The 22,745-nt window shown below is 46.9% G+C and overlaps 1 protein-coding gene and 1 long non-coding RNA gene across 5 annotated transcripts in view; one reads left to right on the top strand and one right to left on the bottom strand.

Moving 5' to 3' along the window:
• Positions 1-11,090, bottom strand: part of LOC116751876 — a 64,574-nt gene extending 53,484 nt beyond the window's left edge. The window contains exons 1-3 of one of the 2 annotated variants that reach the window (XR_004349360.1): positions 10,981-11,090; positions 10,433-10,581; positions 744-896 (exon numbers count right to left, since the gene is read on the bottom strand). This is a non-coding gene — a long non-coding RNA (uncharacterized LOC116751876). Of the gene's footprint in view, positions 1-743; positions 897-10,432; positions 10,582-10,980 lie in introns of those variants that run through there. The other variant, XR_004349361.1, reaches the window with a different exon arrangement.
• Positions 11,091-11,288: 198 nt separating this feature from the next.
• On the top strand, positions 11,289-21,611 carry BOD1 (biorientation of chromosomes in cell division 1). 3 transcript variants are annotated; one of them, XM_032628390.1, is made up of 5 exons: positions 11,289-11,733; positions 13,422-13,484; positions 15,499-15,623; positions 19,440-19,636; positions 20,821-21,611. In XM_032628390.1, exons 1-4 carry the CDS (start codon positions 11,497-11,499, stop codon positions 19,633-19,635), a joined length of 621 nt encoding a protein of 206 aa, XP_032484281.1. In that variant the 5' UTR covers positions 11,289-11,496; the 3' UTR covers position 19,636; positions 20,821-21,611. The 3 variants fall into 3 exon arrangements, with proteins under 3 accessions (XP_032484281.1, XP_032484284.1, XP_032484283.1); XM_032628393.1 differs by lacking the exon at positions 19,440-19,636; XM_032628392.1 differs by lacking the exon at positions 13,422-13,484.
• The last annotated feature ends 1,134 nt before the right edge of the window (positions 21,612-22,745 follow it).

Here is a 22,745-nt window from a genome sequence, read left to right on the forward strand (position 1 = left end):
CTGAGCTCCACCCTCCTGCAGCTCAGGGACACCCATGTCGCAGTGAGTCACCCATCACATCTAGAGTGGTCTTCTAGAAAGTTTTTTCTTAATTAAGGGTAATTAAAGTTCCTCCAGTTTTTGAGGATTTCTTAAAATCAGCAGGGTGATGAGGGGGGCGGTGATAGTATGTAGAGTGAGTACTCATGTCTGAAATCAGGGGAGACCCTTGAGGTGGTGGGGGAAGCTCGGGCAGATAGCAAGCTGACTAGGTGGGCTGGCCTCCCAGGGCTTTCCCCACTTTGGAGCCATTTCTTCACCAAATTCTGACTGCCCCCCTCTCCAGCCCAGAGCTCTGTACCCTGGCGGAGGACCAGAGGGCAATGGCATGGGGAAAAGCGCCCTGCTCAGCATTTGGCAGAAGGTCCTGGAGTATAGACACCAGGACCTCTGCTGAGACACTGGAATTTTTAAATTTGAAGCCCAAAATTTGTGCGCTCGCACTGTCTCTCTCTCTCTCTCTCTGCCTCTCTCTCTCTCTCTCTCCCTTTCATTCATTCATTCACTCCTGGCACACTGCACATTCTCCCCTCCTCCCACGGCAAAGCCCATTGTCATTCTGGTGGCATTTCAGCCCACTGCAGGCGTAAGGAGGCTCCCTCTTCCAGATTTCTCTGTCAAATCGCTGACAAGGACAAAGTCGTTAGGAGCGAGATTCGGTAACTAGTTTTTTAATTTTCATGGCCGGAGGTTGTCAGGACAGTGCAGAGAAAATTGCCAACGATTCGGAGAGTGGCCCATGAATCTGGGGCAGAGCAGGCGAGAACAAGGGAGCACTTCAGCTGGGGCGGGGGTGTTGGCAGCCACTCGGATGAGAAAGTTCTCTTCTTCCAAATTTCTTTGATTCAGTTGCCGTGCTAATTGAAAAAGATCGATTCAGCAATTTTTCACCCTTCCTCAATAAAGTGTTTTAGAGGGCTGAGAAAGAAAAAAGAGAAGGGGTACTCCAGGGATCCTCCTGTAGGGTGGGATGAGGATCAGTTGATCATAGGTTGCTAGGAAATGGGGGTTATTAATTTGAGGGAGAGTCGTCATATTCCCAAAATTTACTTTGCATCCTTGGATTACAGCACAAACATATCTCCAGATTAAGGCACACTGTCAGAGTGAAAAGATCTGCATCCCAACCCCAAGCTCAGCCACAGAGTTGCTGTGTGGCTGTGGGTTGGTGGCTCTCCCTCTCTGAACTATGAAAATGGAGGGGATTGAATGAAACAACTCCTAATATCCTTTCCCATCTCTGTGCTTCTCTGCCTTTACCAAGCCCATCAGGAATCTTTTCATTGCTTCCAGTCTGAGGTCTCTGGTCTCTTGAGTAGACTCTCAGATGGATCTGAATTGTAAGGACTGGCCTGTGACCTCCCAAGAGGTAAGTGATAGAACGGTGGCATCAGGACGAACAGTTTTCAGTTAACCCTGTCATGCCAACCAAGATTCCCCAGCTGGATATATTCGGGCAAGCTAACACAGAATAATATGGTGAACTTGCACTGGGGTTTTGTTTTATGGTTCCCAGAACTATCTCAAATACATTCTCTTTCAAATACATTCCTTACAACCACTCTATAAGTGAGGTCCTATAATTGGCCCCATTTTACACATAAGAAAAGTGAGGTTCACATGCCCAAAGGCTGACCAAGTCTGACCAGAGCCCCTGCCCAGCACCCTTTGGCTTGCTCTGGCCTAAGACAGACAAAAGTTGCTCCCAGAGAAGCAGCTCGTGCAGGGGAGAGAAGTCAGGTGCATCTTGCCAGATCCTTCCTTCCAGCTCCTGGCTCCCGTGCTGCCCCGTGCTGCCCTCTAAATTGGTTGTATCCATCCAAGTCTCTTAGTCGGGGAAGCAACATAAATAAACTCGGTGATTTAAATTGAATGTGAATTTATCGAAAGGATACTGAGCAGCTCACAGATGAGACAGGAAGGCTGGAGAACTAGGCTTAGGGAGTAGGCAAGAGAAAAGGGAGGTCACACAGCCAGAATCACAGCCCAAACTCTTGCAACGGAACCAGCCCAACAACGTCACCCACTGCAGCTGCTACAAATGCCGAGCCCATGGTACCGCCGCTGTAGCACTATCTTGTCTGACCTTGGCCACGTGCCTGCACCTGAGCTGCAAGGCGAGCTGGGAAAGTGGTACCTGGCATTTCCATCTATAGGAAGGCTCTGCCTCCCAACAAGTCTCAAGAGGGTAGAAGTTACCCCCAAAATAGGAAGGGCATTGAGATGTCAGGCGACCAAATAGATGGTAGGTGTGCACTGTTAGGTTAGGATGGGTGATGCTGTGATAACAAAAAAAAATCCTAAATTTTTAAAACGCCAAAGATTTATTTCTTGTTCACTCTACAGATCCATCAGGGGTCAGCCGCGGGCTCTGCTCCCGGTCACAGGCTGACAGAGCACCCACCATCACTGGCCACTGTCACCTCAGCAGATGGAAAGAGAGATCTGGAGCAGCCATTGAAGGCTCTAGACCAGAAGTGACATCACTTCTACTCGTGGCTCATTGGTTGGAACTAGTCAAATGGTCCTGCCTTGAGGCCGGCAGTTACAATCCTGCCTTGGGTCTAGAAAGCAGAGAGCTGGGACTACCCAGTGCATAGCGTTAATGATGCCCACAGTCTACTACATGGAGCCCGCCAACCAGAGCCTTCCTAGGGAGGGAGGAGAAGGAAAGGGCACTGAAATGGAGTCAGGAGACCTGAGTTTCATTCCAGGTTGGGCCACTGGGACCTGTACATTCCTCTAGCACCCCTGAGGGACAGAGGAAACCCCAACTCTGGAGTGTGATCACGGAAGTGGTCCACTCAAATTGCACATGACACCAGCAGATGCTCGGAGCACAGCCCACCCATGAAGCACTGGAGGGGCCAGGAGTACCCAGAGCCAGGAGCCAAGGCAGCCTCCTGGAGCTCAGGCAGGCCGGCAGCCTCGTCCTCACTCATAGGCTCCTTAGCCATTGTACTGTCTCCCCAGAATGATGGGCACTTCTCAGTAGCCCTAGTATCCCTCTGGAAATAAAGTCTCTACGGGCAGCAGGAGCTGAGATATTTGGTGTATCCACAGGCCTCTTGGGCCCATACTCTATTTCAGCTACAGAGAGGTGACTGGCCAGACTGAGTCCCAGGAAAACACAGGGAAGCAAAGCCCTGTGAGTGAGGGTCTGCCTGTACCTATGAGGGGCCTCAAACACCCCAGGTCTGACTGGCCCCCAGCCCTTCCTGAAGTTGCAATGTTGACACTTCTAAAGGAGTGAGAACAACTATTGGTACCATTGTACACCACGACCAACAGACTAAACATTTACGCTTCCTTCAATACCCAGTCCAGGGAAAAGTTCAGGTTAACTTCTGAGATAAGTGGTGTTCATAGATACAGCACAGAACACTAGTTTCCTCCCAATGTGCGTTTGCCCCTTCTTCCTTAATAACATGAACACCAAATTTTAACCAGAGGTTGTAGCAAAAAGGTCCAGCAACACTTCCCAGCCTGCCCGCAGCTCCCTTGGGCCTGAGGACTTGGGCAGCCACCTTCGATCAGAGCTCTCAAGATGGCGGAGGAGGCTGGGAGCCTGACGGTCATGGAGCTGCCCTGTCAGCCTTCCTCCAGACTTTTACATGAGATGGACAAAATTCTTCTATTTTGTGGTTTACAATTATTAGCAGCTCAGAATTCCCTGGCAGTCCAATGGTTAGGGCTTTGCGCTTTCACTGCCGAGGGTGCGAGTTCAATCCCTGGTCAGGGAACTCAGATCCCGCAAGCCGCGTGGCACAGACAAAAAAAATAATAAAGTAAATAAATAAATAAAACAATTACTACCAGCAAAATTCAACTGTGAAAAGCTATCCTAGAGGCAGAAACGTAACTGTTAACACTGCTGTCTTCAAAGGGGTGCGGAGCTTTTTAAGAGGATAACCTCATGTTTGGATGGCCTCCTCCGTGGGCCTGGAGGTGCAAAAGTGGGCCTGGAGCTGCGTTTGGAAGAGAGGGCTTGAGAGGGCTGACTTGTGGTGCATCCCGTCAGGAGTATCTGGCATTTCACAGGCAAACCATGAGGGTGGGAGTGAAGAGGTAGGCGGAACCGGGGAGGGGAGAGAGGAGGTAATGAGTTGCACTGAGGCTGGTACACCCATGAGGAGAAATAGCTGACCATGAATCCCTCGGGACATGTAGAGTCCTCTAAGAACAAGACGGTTGAAAGTACAATTTGCAGTTTGTTTGTTTTTAATGTTGCTGAAATGTCAGTGTCTCCTCTGATACTCTCAGAACTTCAATCTGTGCCAAAGGATCAAGGTGCTGAAGTTCACCTGAAAATCCATAAACTAAAATGAATACAGCAGAGGCAGGAGCTCCGAAGCAGAGATGACCATGGAGAAGTTGCAGAAATTGTGGAAGGGGTCCCGCCTGGCCTTCTGCAGGGCCTAGGAAGGCAATGGGGTGGGGCGGGGGGAGGTGATGAGGAAGGAGTGAGCAGTCTTAGCCAGATCTCAAGGGGCAGGGACGCCCTAGCCAACACCTACCGCATGAGATGCCCCCTCTAGCTTCCTCATCCGTCTCCCTGCCCCCAGCTTCACCGGGTCCAGTCACACTCTGTGCTGTCCCAGAGAAATCTTTGTCAATTTTGCATCTGATACTGCCCCTGCCCTATTTAAAACCCATTGTCTCCACTCCAAGGTCACATTCAGCCTCTGAAATGGTAGCATTTGAGGTCCCAGCTTATTTCATCAACCTCATCTCTTTCTGGTCCCCACTCCACCCCCAACACATGCTCTGCAACCCATGGGACTGGCAACCCTTTTCAGAATATATCCACGCTCTTCAAGACTCTGGGCCTTTGCTCAAGCTGTACCCTCTGCCTGGGACCCTGAACCTCTCTCCTCTCTACCTACTTACCCAGGAAAGGTTCTTTAGTCACAGCAGAAATGAATTCTGGCTGGTTTAATCAGTAAAGGTATGCAGTAAAGAATATGGGGTGGCTTCCAGAATCCCTGGGAGGGCCAGAGATCCAGGCTTGGAGACGATATGGACAGGAGCCACCAAATCACACCATGGAGGTGCCACTGTCCCAATGCTGGCACAGAACAGCGTCAGGTGCCTCTGATGTTGCCCGTGCAGGTACCGGACACCCTGTGGGACCCCACCATGGCCCTTCTGGAGGCAGACACCACCTCCCCCAATTATGGAGCTTGCTTCTTCACATGCTACCTGCTGTGTCAAGTGCCAGATTGGCCTCTGATGGCTGAAGTCAAGACCACATGTTTGGGAAGCCGGGAAAGCAAGTCTCTGGGCTCCCAGGTAGAAGGGGGTCTCCCCATCCTGCCAAGACTCATAAGGTGGGGAGGGCCCAAATGCAGGAACATGTTCAAAGGCACTTCTACAAAGAAGGGCAATGCCCACCACACTCATTAGGACCCTGTCTGAATGCCACCTTCTGTGGGACGGCCCCAGAGCTGCCTCGATCAGTTACCGGCACCCCTCTGCACCCTTCGTACCTGCCTCCATTCTCAGGCACCACTAATGATGGCCTCCCTCTAGGTATAAACTCCCTTCTTTTTACAGACAAGAGATGCAAGGGCCAGAGGGGAGATGTCACTGATATTTTCAAGGGAAGCTTTAATCAAAGGTGATCACTTAGGTAGAAGTAGCCACCTGGGAACAAGGGTGAGGGCTGAGGGTAGGAGCTGAGGCAGGGATGACTGAGAGATGCTGGAAAACCCACATGCCAGAAACAATCACCCTTTCAGACCTGTTGATGGGGGTCTGAATTTTCTACCCAAAGTGCCAACCGTTCCAAACTTTGGCCCATTGTCAGAACCTCCTAGGAAACTTATAATAAATGCAGATGGCCAAGACCCACCTCTAAGGATTGATTCTGCAGATCTGAGGGGATGGCGGGGCATCTGTATTTTTAACGAGGCCCTCAGAGAATTCTGATGAACGCCAAAGTTGAAGAAAGACTGACCTCAGCTGTCTACAAAGGTACACAGAGTAAACTAGGTGGATTTATAGTCATTCCTAGACATGATCTGAAGGGATGGGGCCCAGGAGAAGGAAGCTTGAAATTCATTCGTGCTTTTAGTTAATCATTTGTTAGTTAGTTTTTACATTCAGTCATTCCATAAATGATGGGTTTAGTAGAGGAATGGGGTCAGGGTTATATCAGTCAGGATGGGCTAGATTATGCCGCAGTGACAAACAACTCCACAACCTCAGTGGCGTACAACAACCAAGGTTTATTTCTCACTCCTGCTGGTTCATTAGGGGCCGACCAGGGCCCCTACTCCATGTCCCCTCACTCTGGGGCTCAGCATGACAGATCAGCCACTATCTCAAATTGCGCCGGTTATCATGGCAGATGAAAGGAGAATTCTTGGAGGGTCTCACGTTGGTACTTTTTAAAAAATTGTTTATTGGAGTATAGTTGCTTTACAATGTTGTGCTAGTTTCTGCTGTACAGCAAAGTGAATCAGCTTAAATGTCCTGGCCCAGAAGTGACACAACTCTCACTGCTGTTCACAGCTCACTGGCCAGAGCCAGTTTGTAACTGGCCCCTCACTAACCCTTAGGGTGTTGGTTTAGGACTGCTGCACCTCGACGCCACAGCAGGAAGGGGCAATGCTTCTCTCAGCAAGGCCAAGCTTTCCCAGATACCCTCAGCTTCTATCTCCTTGGCCAGAAATGGCACCTATGGTCACTCCTAGCAACAAAGGAATCTAGGGAAGTACACACTTCAACAGGGCACACCGAAGCCCCAGACAAAATTGGGTTCTGTTGATAAAGAAGGGGAATGGATACCGGATAGGCAACTAGAAGTAAATGATTCGATATGTGTGTCACTGGAGAATGAGAGATGGCATTGTAGGTGTGAAGACAAAGGCAGAGGACAGATCCAGACCACGGCAGCAATAGCATGGAGGGCTCGACTGTGAACTTGGCTTCACTGAGCCCACCAAGTTAGGGACTGGCTGAGCGGTTCTCTATGTCATCACAAGATTAAAACTAGCAAAGTAATTAAATATGTATTAATTCTGAATATATATTATTCAAGATTTCTGCCCACCACAGACTACAGACCATATTATTAGCTATCAGTGCCTACCATGTGCCACCTTCTGCATATATATTATCTCTACATTTCACGACAAACTGAGGCTCAGAAGATTGTCCTAGGTCACAGAGACGATAGCAGAGGTGCTGGATCCAAACCCAAGCCAGATTCCAAACTTCCCATTCTTTTCTCTACATTATATCAGGATGCCTCTTCCACTCAGCATTCTTTAGTAATGATAATTCAAAATGACAACGTGTTAAAAACACTGCAGCCCAGGGGGCTTCCCTGGTGGCGCAGTGGTTGAGAGTCCGCCTGCCGATGCAGGGGACATGGGTTCGTGCCCCGGTCTGGGAGGATCCCGCATGCCGCGAAGCGGCTGGGCCCATGGGCCATGGCCGCTGAGCCTGTGCGTCCGGGGCCTGTGCTCCGAATGGGAGAGGCCATAGTGGTGAGAGGCCCGCATACCACAAAAAAAAAAAAAAAAAAAAAAAACACTGCAGCCTGAAATGTTGTCTAAGATGCATGTTAGGTGGGAGAGGCAGTGGTAGTACTGATTGGTGCTGAGGATGCCTGCTTATCAAAGCCCTGTTTTCTGAGTATTTGGATCCAATCTGTCATTAGAGATGCTGGAAAACATCGCAAAGAAACAAACAGAAAGCAGCCAAGATCCTTTGATGCAGATGTAGCCAATACACTACAGGCAGGCCATCTCGAGAAACGCTGGATGCTGTCAATTAAGAAATGAATACCTGTCCAGCCTGAGAATTAGTAAGGCTCTTTGGATGAAAACAAGGAAGCAAGGAGAAAAAGGGCCACACCATGAACATGAATAAGGACCAACAACCCGTCCACCCCAAGTGGATGTGGTGTCTAAATGCAGCCCTGGGCTCTGGAACGCTCTTGCTTAAATAACCGGATCTTGGATTAGAAGGTTGGAAGGTTACCAAGGCAACGCATAGACTGACTTCTAACCTTGGGGCCTGCTCCCAGCCCCAGGTTCCTAGTCCAGTTCAGTCACACATATGGAAAGCTCACTAGAACACCTAACCCCTCTGTATATATAGTCAATATATTGAGTATATTCTGCCATTTGGTGGAGGGAGGTATCAAAAATCTTGAATGGGGCTTCCCAGGTGGCGCAGTGGTTGAGAGTCCGCCTGCTGATGCAGGGGACAAGGGTTCGTGCCCCAGTCCGGGAGGATCCCACATGCCGTGGAGCGGCTGGGCCCATGAGCCATGGCCGCTGAGCCTGCGCGTCCAGAGCCTGTGCTCCGCAACGGGAGAGGCCACGACAGTGAGAGGCCCGTGTACCGCATTAAAAAAAAAATCTTGAATGGCCTGATCCTATACTTAGAAGAGCAAATTTCCCATTTACTCATTCATTACTTTCTTCTTCCATCCATCTATCATATATTTACAAAGAGCCCGTATGTACCAGACACTGTTCTAGGTGCTGGGGACACAATGATAAATGAAACAGACAATCCATTCCTTCATGGAATTTAGAAGTTAGCAGAGACGACAGTGGTTAATCAAATAACTTCCCAACCCAAATGTGAATTTGTGGCTGTAATATGTTATCAACACTTGCTGAGGACCAGGAATTATTACGCTAAGTGGATTGCTAAAATGGAACTGAGGCTCGTAGAGGTGATGCAACTTTCCCAAAGTCACACCACCTCAAAGTGATGGAGCTGGGCTTCCAATCCAGTGCCCCCTGATGCAAAAAGCCCACGCACTTGGCTGCTTTTTCACATCTCCCTTGGCAAACTGTGTATCTCATTTCTAGTTTCTGCCCTTTCTCCTTTGAGATCTGGGTTTGGCCTGCAGTCTTTGACATAAAATATTCCAACACCTAATATGTACAATTCACTGGGCTCAGGAAACTTGTTACAGATTTTAACAATGAGAGGCAACAATTATTTTTTCCTAAAGGATATCTGAAAATGAGATCACCACCTGGGCCAAAATTAAAACAGTGTTCTGCATAGAAATTTCTAAAGGTCCTGTATTATTAATACAGCAATGGCGCTCCCTGGTGACAATTATTGTGTATTACATGCTCCTTGACTTGGGGGAGGAATACATTTTGGATGTAGTGGAAGCTTCCTACTGCAAATTTGGACGAACAATAAGCCTCCCCTAGTCTTGATTTCCTTCACTCCTCGTTCCCCCGACCCCACCACACCCAATTAATATCAATTCCAGAGGCAAGGTCACAGGTATAGGGTGCAGCCTCTTTTCACAGTTGAGAGTTCTAGCAACTAGGACACAAGGTCCCCATGAGACTGACAAAGGGTTAAACCATTTGCTGCCAATCTCCAGGATCACTGACCCATTTGGTCATGATGGATTAATCCATCATCTCCTACTTTCTTTTCTGAAAGTAGTGGCTACAAATGACACTCTCCTCCACCCACCTCCCCCGCTCCACACACACACACACACACACACACACACACACACACACACACACACACACTCTCTCTCTCTCTCTCCCTCTCTCTCTCTCTCTCTGACTCCACCCCATGATTATAGGAAATAGACAAAAATGTACACATCTACTTTGAGCTAGGCATTGAGCTACGGGCTGGGAACACAGTGATGAAGAGCAAGCTGTGGTTCCAGCTCTAAAGCTTACACTGTAGCAGGGGAAACAGGTGGCCAACTAGCCTATAAATTATTCACTTTTGATTATAATAATTGGTACAAGAAAGAGGCTCTGAGAGTCTATACCAGTGAGACAAGACCAGATTAAGTCAGAGGGTCAGAAAAGTTACCCTGGAGAAAGAGAGTAAGGTGTGCTGTGCCAAAATGGAGAAGAGGCTGGTCAAAGTCAGGGAGCTTGGAGGAGAATGGACATGAGGCCCAGGTGGTCTGAACAGGGCCTCTCCTGGGGCTAAAGGTGGGTGATGAGTGTGGTACAACTAGGAAGAATAGTCATTAGGTAATCTCCAGGATGGTGAAGTATTAAGAGAGAATGTTGGTCATTACCTTAACCTTTGAGGAAGATTTAGCTTGAGTTAAAGGATGAGTATAAACGAACATCCCGATTTTCATTTTAAGGGTTAAACTCTGTTAAATAGGAAATGGTGGAGTGGAGAGCATCCCAGATCTCTGTCTATGATGCCTCTTCCCAGAAGACAAGGATATTGAAGAATTTATTATTTACAACCCCTCCACTGCTTATGGAAGATGAGGAGATAACAATAGCAAGCAGAATTGCCAGGGGCTGTGGGCAGGAGTTCAGTCAACAATGGACAAAAGGCTGAATGGAAGAGAGGACAGTGGTGGCAGTTCCAACAGTAAACTGGGGCTACAAAAAAATCAAGAAAAAAGCCTTACCTTTGATGCCAGCTAGCTCTCAGAATGTAGAACACCTTAGGTTAAACATTGCCAAGATTTGGATTCAGGAAACCTTTGTTCAAACCCTCCTCTTCCACCTCTAGCTACGTGATCAGGGTAACAAACTTTCTGTGCCTCCATTTCTGCCTCTGTAAAATAGCGATGACAAGATCTGCATTTTAGATTGTGAAGTAGTGTATGTGAAGTACTTAGTATCGTGCCTGTAATATTCCAATTACTCAATATTCGTTTATTATTACTGACAATATTTAATATCTGGAAGGAAATACATAAAATAGAGAATCAGGGAAATTTTTTTACAGCAGTTTTCCATTATTTTTCAATTTTCTAAAATAAGTATGCATTTCTATTAAAATCAGAAGGGGAAATACATCCACAATTTCTGAATAAAAGAAACTTGACTAGTCCACTGCTTCCCACATTTCCTGGATCGTATTGTTCAAGAAAGGCGCGGGAATGCATGTTAAAAGCACAGATTCCTAGGCCCCGACCCAGAAATATTGAATCAGAATCTCTAAGGGACAAACCTGTGACTCTATACTTTCAATCAGCCTAGCAGACGGTTCTTATAATCAGGCACTTTGAGGACGCGCTGATTTAAAGAGAGAGGGCAGTAACGGAGCGAGGAAGGCCAGCCCAGGCTGCAGCACTCACGAGGGCCTAAGCCTACAAGTCCCATACTGCCCCGCAAACTGGAGACGAGAGTCCGGAGCCTGCCGGGAGATGTAGTTTCCGTCGGCCAGACCTCTGCCTATAAGAAAGCTGGAGATGACTGCCGGAAAACCTCCTGCCCCACAATGCAGAGGTCGGCGGTGTCGTCACCCGGAGAGCGCCATGGATGGGGCTGGCGGTTTCTGCCGCCTTTACCGCCACCTCTGCTGCCTCAGAAGCGGCCGTTGCAGCCGTCCCCGCCGCCGCTCCTTCCTCCTCCCCCGCCGCCGCCTCCTCCTTCTCCGGCCCCTCGGCCACCTCTACACGACCCAGGCCCTCTGTCCTTGAGAGGAATCCGTATTCAGTCTCCTTCGCGGGCCCGGGGCGCAGCCATGGCGGACGGCGGGGGCGGAGGGGGCACCGGCGCGGTGGGCGGCGGCGGCGCCGGCCAAGCCTCGGCGGGGGCGACGACAGGCGCGACGGGAGCCGGTGGGAGCGGCGGCCCCATCAACCCGGCCTCACTGCCTCCCGGCGACCCGCAGCTCATCGCGCTCATCGTGGAGCAGCTGAAGAGCCGGGGGCTGTTTGACAGCTTCCGCCGGGACTGCCTGGCCGACGTGGACACCAAGGTAGATTAGGCCGCCTGGGCTCAGGCGGGCCGGGCTGGGCATGAGGCTGCCAGGGTTGCATTTCGCATTTCCAAAGGAGAGAGAAACACAAAAGACACCTTAAAAATCTCAGCAGCGAGGAGACCGCTTAGGGCAGTATAGGAAGCTTTCTGAGGGATGCCCACGTGGGTTCGGCTCCCAGCCCCATCACTGTTCTGTGCGACTTAGCCCAGTCGCATCTCTCAACTTGGGGATCCAACACCGGTTTCACAGCCTGCCTATCTCCTGTCTTTCCCAAGATGGGACTCCTTTAAAGCCCTCAGTAACAAATCTCAGTATGTTAAAAACGGTGGAGAAAACCAGGTAAGTGAGCGTGAATGGTTTGAATGCACAATCATTAGCCTATAATAACTATCCCTTTTCTCCAGCTTAGTGATTTGCAGACTTGCATGCACAGTTAATTAAGGTACATTGTTGTAGAACCAGCACCCTATTTTGTTCTCCATCATTGACTGAAAGGGATTTGGTGCCTATTTGAGATCCTAATGCCATAGGTCAACCAAGTCAACAGATAGTGCAATGCTGTTTCACTTTACCTACTTGCCAAGGTTCATTTGTATTCAGTGAAGTCACGTGTGTTAAGTGTCAGACAAGCAGCAGTTGCTGGAATATTCGTTTACTCCCTTTCCAGAAGCTTCTCCAACAAGACTTAGGAGGCTCTGTTCCTGAATGGGCTGCTAGATGGAAGTGATTTCTCCCCTCTGAGCCTATCATGGAAATCTTTTGCGGACCTCACAGCAAGATTGTGAGCTTAAAACTAGGCCTTAAAAATAGGGAAAGACCTTGTCCATGTACCCATTAAACATTTATTGATGGGGTTTGTGGATACAGGAACGAGCAAGTCACTACCCAGTCCTCAAAGATTGTATTCTAGGGTAGAAAACTGAAACGTAGACCAGGTAGTATAAATAGTAAGTGGTGGATGCTGTTATTCTCCAAGATTAAAAACTCAAGGAGAAGTGCTATCCTTGAAATGGGGTGTTTAATTTTCCTTATTTAAGGTTCCCAGGTACATATTGACAGAGCTTTCACCTTTTCCAGTACTGGGTGTTCTCAACTTCCCACTGCAAGTTCTGCACTCATGTTTCATTTGTCTCACTGGGTTTTGTGTGGCTTAATCAATGTAGTATACATTTCTTTAAATCGGTATTGAGAATCTGTTGGGGGAGAGGGAATTGGAGCCTTCACCACTTAACATCTCCTTAGATGTTCTTTCTGGTAGTCACCTGGTTGTCTTAATTCTTTTTTTTTTTTTTTTTTTTTTTTTTTTTTTTGCGCTACGCGGGCCTCTCACTGTTGTGGCCTCTCCCGTTGCGGAGCACAGGCTCCGGACGTGCAGGCTCAGCGGCCATGGCTCACGGGCTCAGCCGCTCCGCGGCATGTGGGATCTTCCCGGACCGGGGCACGAACCCGCGTCCCCTGCATCGGCAGGCGGACTCTCAACTACTGCGCCACCAGGGAAGCCCTGTCTTAATTCTTGAAGATAGTGTGTTTTAGACACATCCTTCGTTGCTTTAGTCCCATGGTTCTCAAAGTGTTGCCCCTAGATCATCAGCATCACCTGACAACTTGTCAGATTTATTGTTAGGCTCCACCCCAGACTACTAACATAAAAAGTGTACTGATGGTGTTTGTAATTTACTTTGCAGTGCATCCAAAATATAAACAAACAGAACAAACTGATAGGTGAAGAAGAGACGGAGATAGTGATAGTAAGTATAATAAAATGTTAGTGGCAGGCACATTAGGTCCTTTCACTTCATGAACTGAAGGGATTATTCTGTATTGTCAGGGTCTCTTAAGGTTTGGTGGTGACATTAGCTGTCCTTTGTCCTTTTCCCTGTGAACCGTTTCTATCTAAAACTGGGTGAGTTATTTTGAATCGTAGAAGGTATAGTATCAGGATTAATGGTTAAAAGCTACAAATCTAATTCTAACTCCTGTAAGCCAAGGGGAGACTCTGTTGGCTCATGGGATCTAAGGAAAGCTAGAATGGATAAACTGCCAGAAGGGTAGGGATGCATTTGGAACCAGGAATGCTCCACTAGGGCTGTCTTTCATGCCTATTCTTCATAACTCTCTTAACTGTCACTGCAGAGCAGAGTCATCCATTTGGTTACTCGTATCTATTGGTTACCTCTTACAGCTTCTTCCTCTAGAAACAGCTCCAGTTCAAAAAATCCCAGGAAGTGTCTGCATGGTCTCAACATGGGTAGGCACCCACCCCTGTAGCCAGGAGAACATGGCACCCACTGCCCTCCCCACAGTAGTGGGTAATGAAGAGGGGAAGATGGTTACCAGGAAACAAGAGTTGCTAGGCAGACAGTACAGGGGTATCTGTGAATTTTAGTCCTCACCCGTCTCCCTGCCTTACTCTCTCCAGGTTTGGTGGAGAGTCTTTATGCCTGTGAGTCATGACCTTTGGGAAGAGCCCATTCATGGAGTTGAGGCCAGTCGATTCCTTTGTCAGTTTCATTGACCTGACTGTTAGCAAACTTTTGTCACAGTAACACTACATGATAAACCAAATCTCAGTGACTTATAACAAGCATTTGTTCTCATGCTGATGGGGCTACAAGTCAGCTAAAGTTCCTCTGATCTAGATAGGCTTGGTGCTCAGCTGTAGGTGGCCTGGGCTTGGGTCCAAGCTGTGGGTTGGGGTAGGTCTGCTGCACATGTGTTCATCCTAGGTCCCAGGCCAAATGGACAGGGGCTGCAAAGGACTACCCTCATCAAAGGTCACCAGAGTACAAGAGCCAAGCCAGGTGGCACAGCCACATTTAGGACCTCTTGTCACTAACACTCCGTTGGCCAGAGCAGATCACACTGCTAAACACAGTGTCACTGGGGTAGGGAAGTGTTCTCTGCCCACAGTGGGAGGAGAGAGGAATGAAGTGTGAACAGCAATGCACACTGCGACACCTGGTTTGGAGAGGAACAGCTAGTGGGTCCAGAAGGTCTTGGAGGCTTAGAACATGCATTCCTTATGTTCACGTGGATTCCTTGTGTTCATCAAGTTCCTTTCTGATTTTGTTCTGATCCTAGTTGGGTCTAGAACATCTGAGACCAATAAGTGCCTCTCAGGCTCCTTTGGGGACTTAAGTTTTGCTTCCCTTCAGCCTTTCCCAGTGTTCCGTAGGCATTGACTTCAGTCTGCATTCATGAGTCATGCTGAGGGTTGGGTGGGCCTTCATTTTATGCGGAGAACTTTCCCGAGGCCTTGCTTGTGGCCAAGAAGACCCTGTGAGGTAAGCAGGGCAGTAATATTTGTTTTACAGACGGAAATAACTGAGACTCAGGTTGGCTGACCTGTCGAAAGTCAGAGAGCTAGTAAGCAGTGGAGCTGGACTAGAACCCATTTCCTTTGATTTGGAAACGGCCTGGGTCTAACCTTGGCTTTGCCATATTTCAGCCTTGTAGGCAAGTTGTTTACTTTTTCTAAGCCTGTATCCTCTAACATGAGAGCAGGAGAGAGCCAACGGGACCTCCCTCGTAGAGTTATTTGAAAAGTAAGTGGGGTAATAAAGCATCTGGCATTGTAGCAGGCACACATGTTGGTCATTAATCCATGCTCTGCCATGCTGTGTGATCTTCATGGACACGATGGGAGTGTATTTAAGGACCTGAAATTCTGCATTTCGATGAAAAGCAGTGTTCTGAATGACTAATTTCCAAAACTTTGGTGCATGTAACTTCTGACCTTGCCCCTTCTTTTTAATATTTTAGCCAGCTTACCAAAACCTGAGGCAGAAAGTGGATAATTTTGTGTCAACACATCTGGACAAGCAGGAGTGGAATCCTACGATGAACAAAAACCAATTGCGAAATGGTCTGAGGCAGAGTGTGGTTCAGTAAGTAAGCAGAATTGAGAGCGAAAAGGCAGTTATCACAAGCGGGACTCGCAAGAAGGCCAGTGCAAGGCACTATTTGGTCAAGGTGCATGGTACTTTCCAGCAAATGTGACATACAAGTTACAGCAGACCCCGCCCCTATTAAAATTAAGGTTCAAGTAAGCAAAGAACTCAATTGAAATTCTTGCTACCCACATAGGCCTCCCATGCACACCTCTACCAGGAAAGATATTCCAAATTGTAAGACATATTTCATACTCTTTGAAGTTTTCAGTGTAATGTGAACACACGCTGGAGTTCATACCGATATATCAATGTTTGGGTCTTGGGCAAGAGCAGCTGGATCTTCTCACAAGTCAGTGTGGGTTATACAAATTTTCTGAATCCACACGGCCCCTCTAAAGTGTAATGGCAGCTTTCAGGAAGGCATGGAGTCTTATTAAGGTATATTCTTCACAGTAGCAAACTGAACCCTAGTTAATGAGGTGCTACTGATCACTCATCCAAGTGACTTCTCAGTGTCACTGGCACAAAAGTGGTGGTGGCTCATGAAATCCAGTGTCCTAAGATAAGCTTTTTCTAATCCATTCAGAATCCTTTTTTTGCTCTTCGTATCAGCACTTATGTTCAGGTTTTCTTGACCCACTCTCTCCTGGAATATCTAAAAGCTTGTGAAGCCTTCCCCTTTAAAAACAGAAGTATCAGGGAATTGTGCCGAGTGAAAAAAAGCCCAGTATCAAGAAGATAGTGGTGCACGATTCCATTTCTGTGACATTCGTGAACTAACATATAATTATAGGGATGAGAATAGATTAGTGACTGCTAGGGCTTAGGGTCAGGGTCGGGGGGTGAGTGTGGCTAGAAAGGAGGATCAGGAAGGGGGTGGGGTACAGGTGAGTATCTCAATTGTGGTGGTGGTTACATGAAGGTCCTCATGATAAAGTTTTGCAGAGCTACCCACGCCGACGCACATGAGTGCCGCTGTAACTGAGATGTAACCGAGGTCAGGAGAGTACCCGTGCTGGTTTTCTGGGTTTTTGCACCCACCCCTTTGTTTTTGGAGGTATAATTGACATACAGCATGTTGGTTTCAGGTATAATTAGTTTCAAACATAAAGATTCAATATTTTTATATATTTTGAAATGATCACCACAGTAAGTCTAGTTAACATCCATCACCACATATAGTTACAGAATTTTTCCTTTTTCCTTTGTTCCTGGCTTTGATGTTGTACTGCAGTTGTGCAGAGTACAAGCATTCGGGGTGGCTGGGTAAAGGAGTGTGTGGACCTCCCTATGTAATTCCTTGCAACTTTCTATGGATATATAATTTCAAAATAAGTTTTGTAAAATAGAAAAGGATGCTTATTAACGAGCTGGCACTTTCAGTATGGCTGTATGGCTGATGAAATCTGAATCTTTTTAAACGAAACTAAAATTTACAGAAGCTCTCAGAGTTAGGGAAGAAGCATGATACCAAAAGATGCCCAGTGCCTTGTCATTCTGGATTTATCACCCATTGCCTTTCTGTTTCTCTAGGGAGCAGACTGTGGCACTGTGGGATCCTTCAGAGAGAAGGGGACGATAGCTTCCACTTACTGAGCAACTATTTCATGTCTGGCACTGGTCCCTATATGTGTTATTGTTAATCCTTAGAAAAAACATAGTTGACAGCTGCAGTAACAAATCAGATGAAACTTTTTTTTTAACCCTGCCTTCTAAACGATTGGCAAGCATATTAAGAAACTAAATCTAAACACCAAATATTTGAAAGGGTGCCATTAATGGTATGAAAACTGTCAACATTACTGTTAATTTTCTAATACACAATGATGTCATTCTTGAGGTACGCATGTGGCGCTTCTCTTTATATACCTTTAATATGAAATGTAACACAGAAAGGTGCTTAGAACAGAGATGCAGTCTAACAAGTAATTAGAACATCCCTGTAGTCACCACCCAGGTTGAGAAATAGAACTTACCAGCACCCTCCAAAACCCCCCGGCCCTGCTTCCCTCCTTTCTTGATATACCTTCCTCCTCTCAGAAGGTTACCATACTTCTGAGTTGGATGGTCATTCTTTCCTTGCTTTTTTTTCATAGTTTTACCACCTATGTAAATATTTCCTCCTTTTTGATTTGAGCTAGAATGTATTTAACCTGAAAACATGAATTTGGATGTGGTACTGAGACACTTCTATCTGATTCTTGCTAACATTTTGAATTTGAGGCAAATTCTAATGAAGTTTTAAAGTGAAGATTTGCTACTTAACCCTGTAGATAAAACACTGCAGCCCTCAGCATTGGCTGGCTGGCCTGGCTGTTCAGGCCCAGAACCTGTATCCCAGTTCTGCAGCGTGGAGGGCTTAACAGGAAATCAGGCTCTACTGTTGAACCTAATTATGACTAGTAAGTCTTTTAACTGCCTATTTGTTCATTTCATCTTCCGTTTTAGGCTCCTGACAAGATCCTGTTTTCTCCGAACACTTTTAAAATCTCCAAGAAAGGGAGCTACACTCTTGGTACTTTGTTTTCCTTGGTCAGGCTTTCACCTCCAGTAAAGACCCCTGTGAATCTGACCTGGGAAGCGGGATGGTGTAGGTGGACAGCCGTTGGCTTGTGCCTAAGGAGAGGTGGCTTTGCTTCCCCACTGACCCATGGCCTGCTGCTGACCTTTCTGTGTTCCACGGTGCTCATCTCTAAGGGCACACATTGTCTATTGAGGTCTGCCCAAAAGTGCCCCTGTACTCTAACGGTGGTCTGTTTACATCTAGGCTTTCTGTTGATAAGCTGTCAGTTCCCACTGGATCTAGGAAGCACTTTATTCACTACTCAGCCTTACCAGTTCAAGGCCTGTTTCTCATCTCACTTATCACTGTGTGTGTTCACCCAGTTGTCTCCTTGGCTGTACCCTGACACACCATTTGCCCCATTACTGCAGGACCTATTTTTACCCAAGCAAAAGCTTGAATGGCCTAAGAACTCAAGTCTAAAGGAAAGTAAGTAAAACCTGTCCACCATGCTTGTGATGGTATTTGACTGTTTTAATCCTTCGAGGAGAACAATTCAGCTTGACCCTGCATGGACTATTTTCCAAACCCTTCAAATGAGATTTGTTTCCTGTGACCATAATCTTCCTCACTACCCACCCCTGGTGTTTGAATATAGACATCTTGACTAATTTTTGCTCTATTTCAGAAAGGATTAGGGATGTCTTTTAGCCCCTTAGGAACTGAGAACCAGTCTGTTTCTTGTCTGTTTTACTTGTTTGCTTCCAGGTTACCTAGTATGTGTCATAGGTAACAACCACAGCCGAAGGCCTTGTTGAATTGCTGGTGATGCTGTAAACATTCCTAGCCCTGACTGATTTGTGTTATACAAGGTTTAGGGCTTACTAGCCAGGTTGCTGCTAGAGGCTGCTTCTCCTGCTTTGACTTGTGAGAGGATAGATATTGAAGGAAATGGAGTCAAGTGGGAGGCTTACTGGCTTTGACAGACTGAGGTTTTCAACTCTCCCCGTGCCGTCAGTTCTTTCCTACCATATTGTTACTTGCTCTTTGTCTTTGGGACAGTTTTGTTTGGTTCTTTTGTACAAGGTTGAGGTGGGAGTGGATGAGATTGTGTATTAGGAATAATGATAGCTGCTGGTCATGAATTGCCCTCTAAAGATATCATGGCTTGAACCCTATGTGGTAAGTGGACTGCCCTGTGAAAGAACCCCCTCAAGGGGCTGTACTTTGGACCAGGTGGACATTTATTGGGCTCTCTCATGACATTTGGAGGCTAAATAATGGAATGATCTATTTGTCTTCTCAAGGTCAGGGATGTTGGAAGCTGGAGTGGACAGAATTATTTCCCAGGTGGTGGATCCCAAACTAAACCACATCTTCAGGCCACAGATAGAACGAGCAATTCATGAGTTCCTGGCAGCCCAGAAAAAAGAAGCTGTGCCAGCACCCCCTCCAGAGCCTGAAAGCCAGGACCCTCCAGCCCCATCCCAGGATGCTTCCTAAGGTCCAGTATCCCGTCTTTTTTTTTTGCGATACGTGGGCCTCTCACTGTTGTGGCCTCTCCCGTTGCGGAGCACAGGCTCCGGACGCGCAGGCTCAGCGGCCATGGCTTACGGGCCCAGCCGCTTCGCGGCATGTGGGATCTTCCCGGACCGGTGCACGAACCCGTGTCCTCTGCATCGGCAGGCGGACTCTCAACCACTGCGGCACCAGGGAAGCCCCAGTATCCCATCTTTTGTCCAGGAACATTCACCTCTGGCTTATAGATATAGAAAATGGATAGCAAAGGGGTAAGCCATTATTGAGGGTCATGTTTCTTGTCTATTCAGAAAAGTATTTACTGCAAATGGACTTCATTTTGTTATGAGTCATGTTTTACTGAGAACTAATTAGTAATGTTTTCCTGTGTCTGTGAGTATGATTTTCTGTGCCAGCAGAGCTAAACGTTTAAGCTGTGAATAGATGTTTCATTAGAAACCATCTGGGATGATTGGTGTGCACAGGCAAATTCAGATGAAAGTCTTGTCGTTCTGAAATTGTTTAAATGAGTCTCTCCCCTGGACATGAGTTAACTTGGGTTTACAGTTTTTATGTAAAATCAAGCAATGCATTCTAAAGTGGCATCCTAAATGGGGCTCAGAGTCTGCTTTAAGCCCTGCTGGATTTCCTTGTATTTAGTAAGGATTTCAGTTCACCACTGTCAGTTACCGTGGGATTCTTCTGTTAGGAGCACTCCTTTTTTTTTTTTTACATTTGAAATTTAATTTTAAAAACCAGCTCTAGATACACAAAACAATGCTTTTTGCAGAGCTTGGGAGACATTAGTAAACATAAGCAGCGGCGGACTCAACTCGGCCATTGTTGGCAACCATCAGGGTGTGCCTCATCCCCTCATTCTACTTCGGTGTTCTCTTTGTAAGATTCTTTAAGATGTCTGTTACTTTTGATTAATAAAATAAGCATCAGTGAGCGAACAAAGTGAGAACATCAGGCTCACATGGGGCATTCGAGAGAAGTTGTCCCTTTGTACCTGTCTATATTAGGAGAAGACCTCAATTCCATTCTGGAGAGTAAAACATTGATTTCAAGTCTTTCTTTCTAGTTTATATCTAGTTTATATCCTTTGGGGATATAAAATTAAACATAACACAAAACTAACATTTCGATATGATTATCTTTTCTTTTTAGAATATGCCTGACACGTTTTGGAAGCTCCATTGAATTAATGGTGAAGAACTGGATTCAGTTACATAAGAGTACAACTTCAGAGTGAAGACAGGCCAAGGTCATCACTGATTTCACAATTCAACGTTGACTGTGGGGCGGTGTCCAGATAAAGTAGGGAGCAAATGGGCCAGTAGGAGAGTTGACCACGTGGGCCCCACGTCGTGCTGCCGTCTGGCCAGCCTGTCCAAGGGGTGACACCCACTAGACACTACAGATACATTAAGAAACACTACATCAACTTGGGGTTGTCCTGAAACAAACCTCTGTACTTGAACTTAGAGACTGTGTATGAATTTTAGGGTTTGTGCTTGGGGATAAGCAACAGCTACAGTGAAGGCACATAACCAGTCCCAAAGATGCAATTTCAAAGAATGACAGTAAAGGTTAGCCAGGAGTAGGTATTTGACAATGCTTATTTGATACTGTTACTCAGAGTTTCAAATAAGAGTGTACAAGCCATTAGCATCAGATAGCTTTAAGGTTGTTGTGACCCTCTTGTCCGTGACTCTTTAGCTTCCGTTTCCTTTCCCCTGTAAGAGGTGCCAAAACATGGGACCCTAGGATGCATGAGGAAATGTAGAATTAGGTATAAGGAAAAACATTTGCAGGCTCTCTGTCCAGGGCTGCTTCCTATCCTGCAAGGGTTGGTGAGTCTTGGGTGTGTTTATTTTATTCTCACGTTTGTGTTTTTTAGAAGGTGAATAATTAATAAGTGGCTTAAGTTTCGTAATTAAATCATTCGATACTCTGAAGCCTCGACTAATTCTTAGACCCCAGGCGCGCAGTGTGAGGTTTGTCCTCGGCCTGCATGCCATTCCTGTGCACAGCACGACCTAATGGCAGTGAAGGACTGGGAGACATGCCGTGGAACTGCCGCCGTCCTGCAGCTAGTGGGTGTAGCTGGGAGTGAGCAAGACGTTCCTCTCTTCCCCAGACTATTCCTGATGCCAGTCTTTAGTTGAGCGTACTGTGCTCTGTCAGTGTTCCCCAAACTTGTTTGCAGACGTGTCACCTGGGGATTTTAAGAAAAAGATGCATATCCGGATTCAGAAGTTCTGGGAGGACCCGAGAGTGTTTCGGACAGGTTCCAGGTGATGACTCGGCGTATTGCGTCCCAAGCCTTGGATGGTATCAAAAATTACTTCAAACTAAGTGTCTTTCGTTCTTAGTTGAGTCGACTCCTGGATATTGTTACTCAGACTTTAACCTGTTTAGACTTCCACCTTTACCATCAATACCTGTAAGTTAGGACTGCACTTCCGTATTTAGCAAGATGTTTGGGCAACATGTGCCCTTACTTTAAAGCAAGCTGACCACGTGTTTAGGGCAGGCGGCAGTACTTCTGAAGTGTGTTCTGCTTCCCGCTGAAACAGGTTGGCGTCCTTTTCAGTTTGAAGTTCAACTACCAAGTCCTCAGTACCCAGAGAAGGGCCCCTCTAGTCCTCTTCACTCCACTAATAGGTAAACATGGGAGGGCCAGTCTTACCAGTCCTGTGCTCTGCAAGGAAGCTTCTCAGACTAGTATCCCCTCTTCAAGACCACGAACCTCCTTCCCTGGGAGGCCTCTGCCACCGGACGGAGGCCTCAGCAGAGCCCCTTTCTGTCTACCCAGCCAAGATCCTGCCCATCCAACACTGACCTCAACCCAGTGACAGGGCAGAATAGAGCAACCCAGAGAAGGTGTCCTTCTGCCCACAAATGCCCAAGTGACTGTTGTGTATGCTTTTTGGCGGACAGTTTTTGGTCCATCTCAGTTCTCTTTTTTTTTTTCCATTACAAGAGAAGGGTGTACCGTTGATGAGAAACACCCTAATTTTCACAGAATGTTAAATATGCCAAGATACCAAGGAGTTTTGTTCTTTTTTTAAAATCAGTATTACATCCAC

This window comes from Phocoena sinus, chromosome 3, assembly GCF_008692025.1.
Source record: "Phocoena sinus isolate mPhoSin1 chromosome 3, mPhoSin1.pri, whole genome shotgun sequence".
Taxonomy (NCBI): Eukaryota; Metazoa; Chordata; class Mammalia; order Artiodactyla; family Phocoenidae; genus Phocoena; species Phocoena sinus.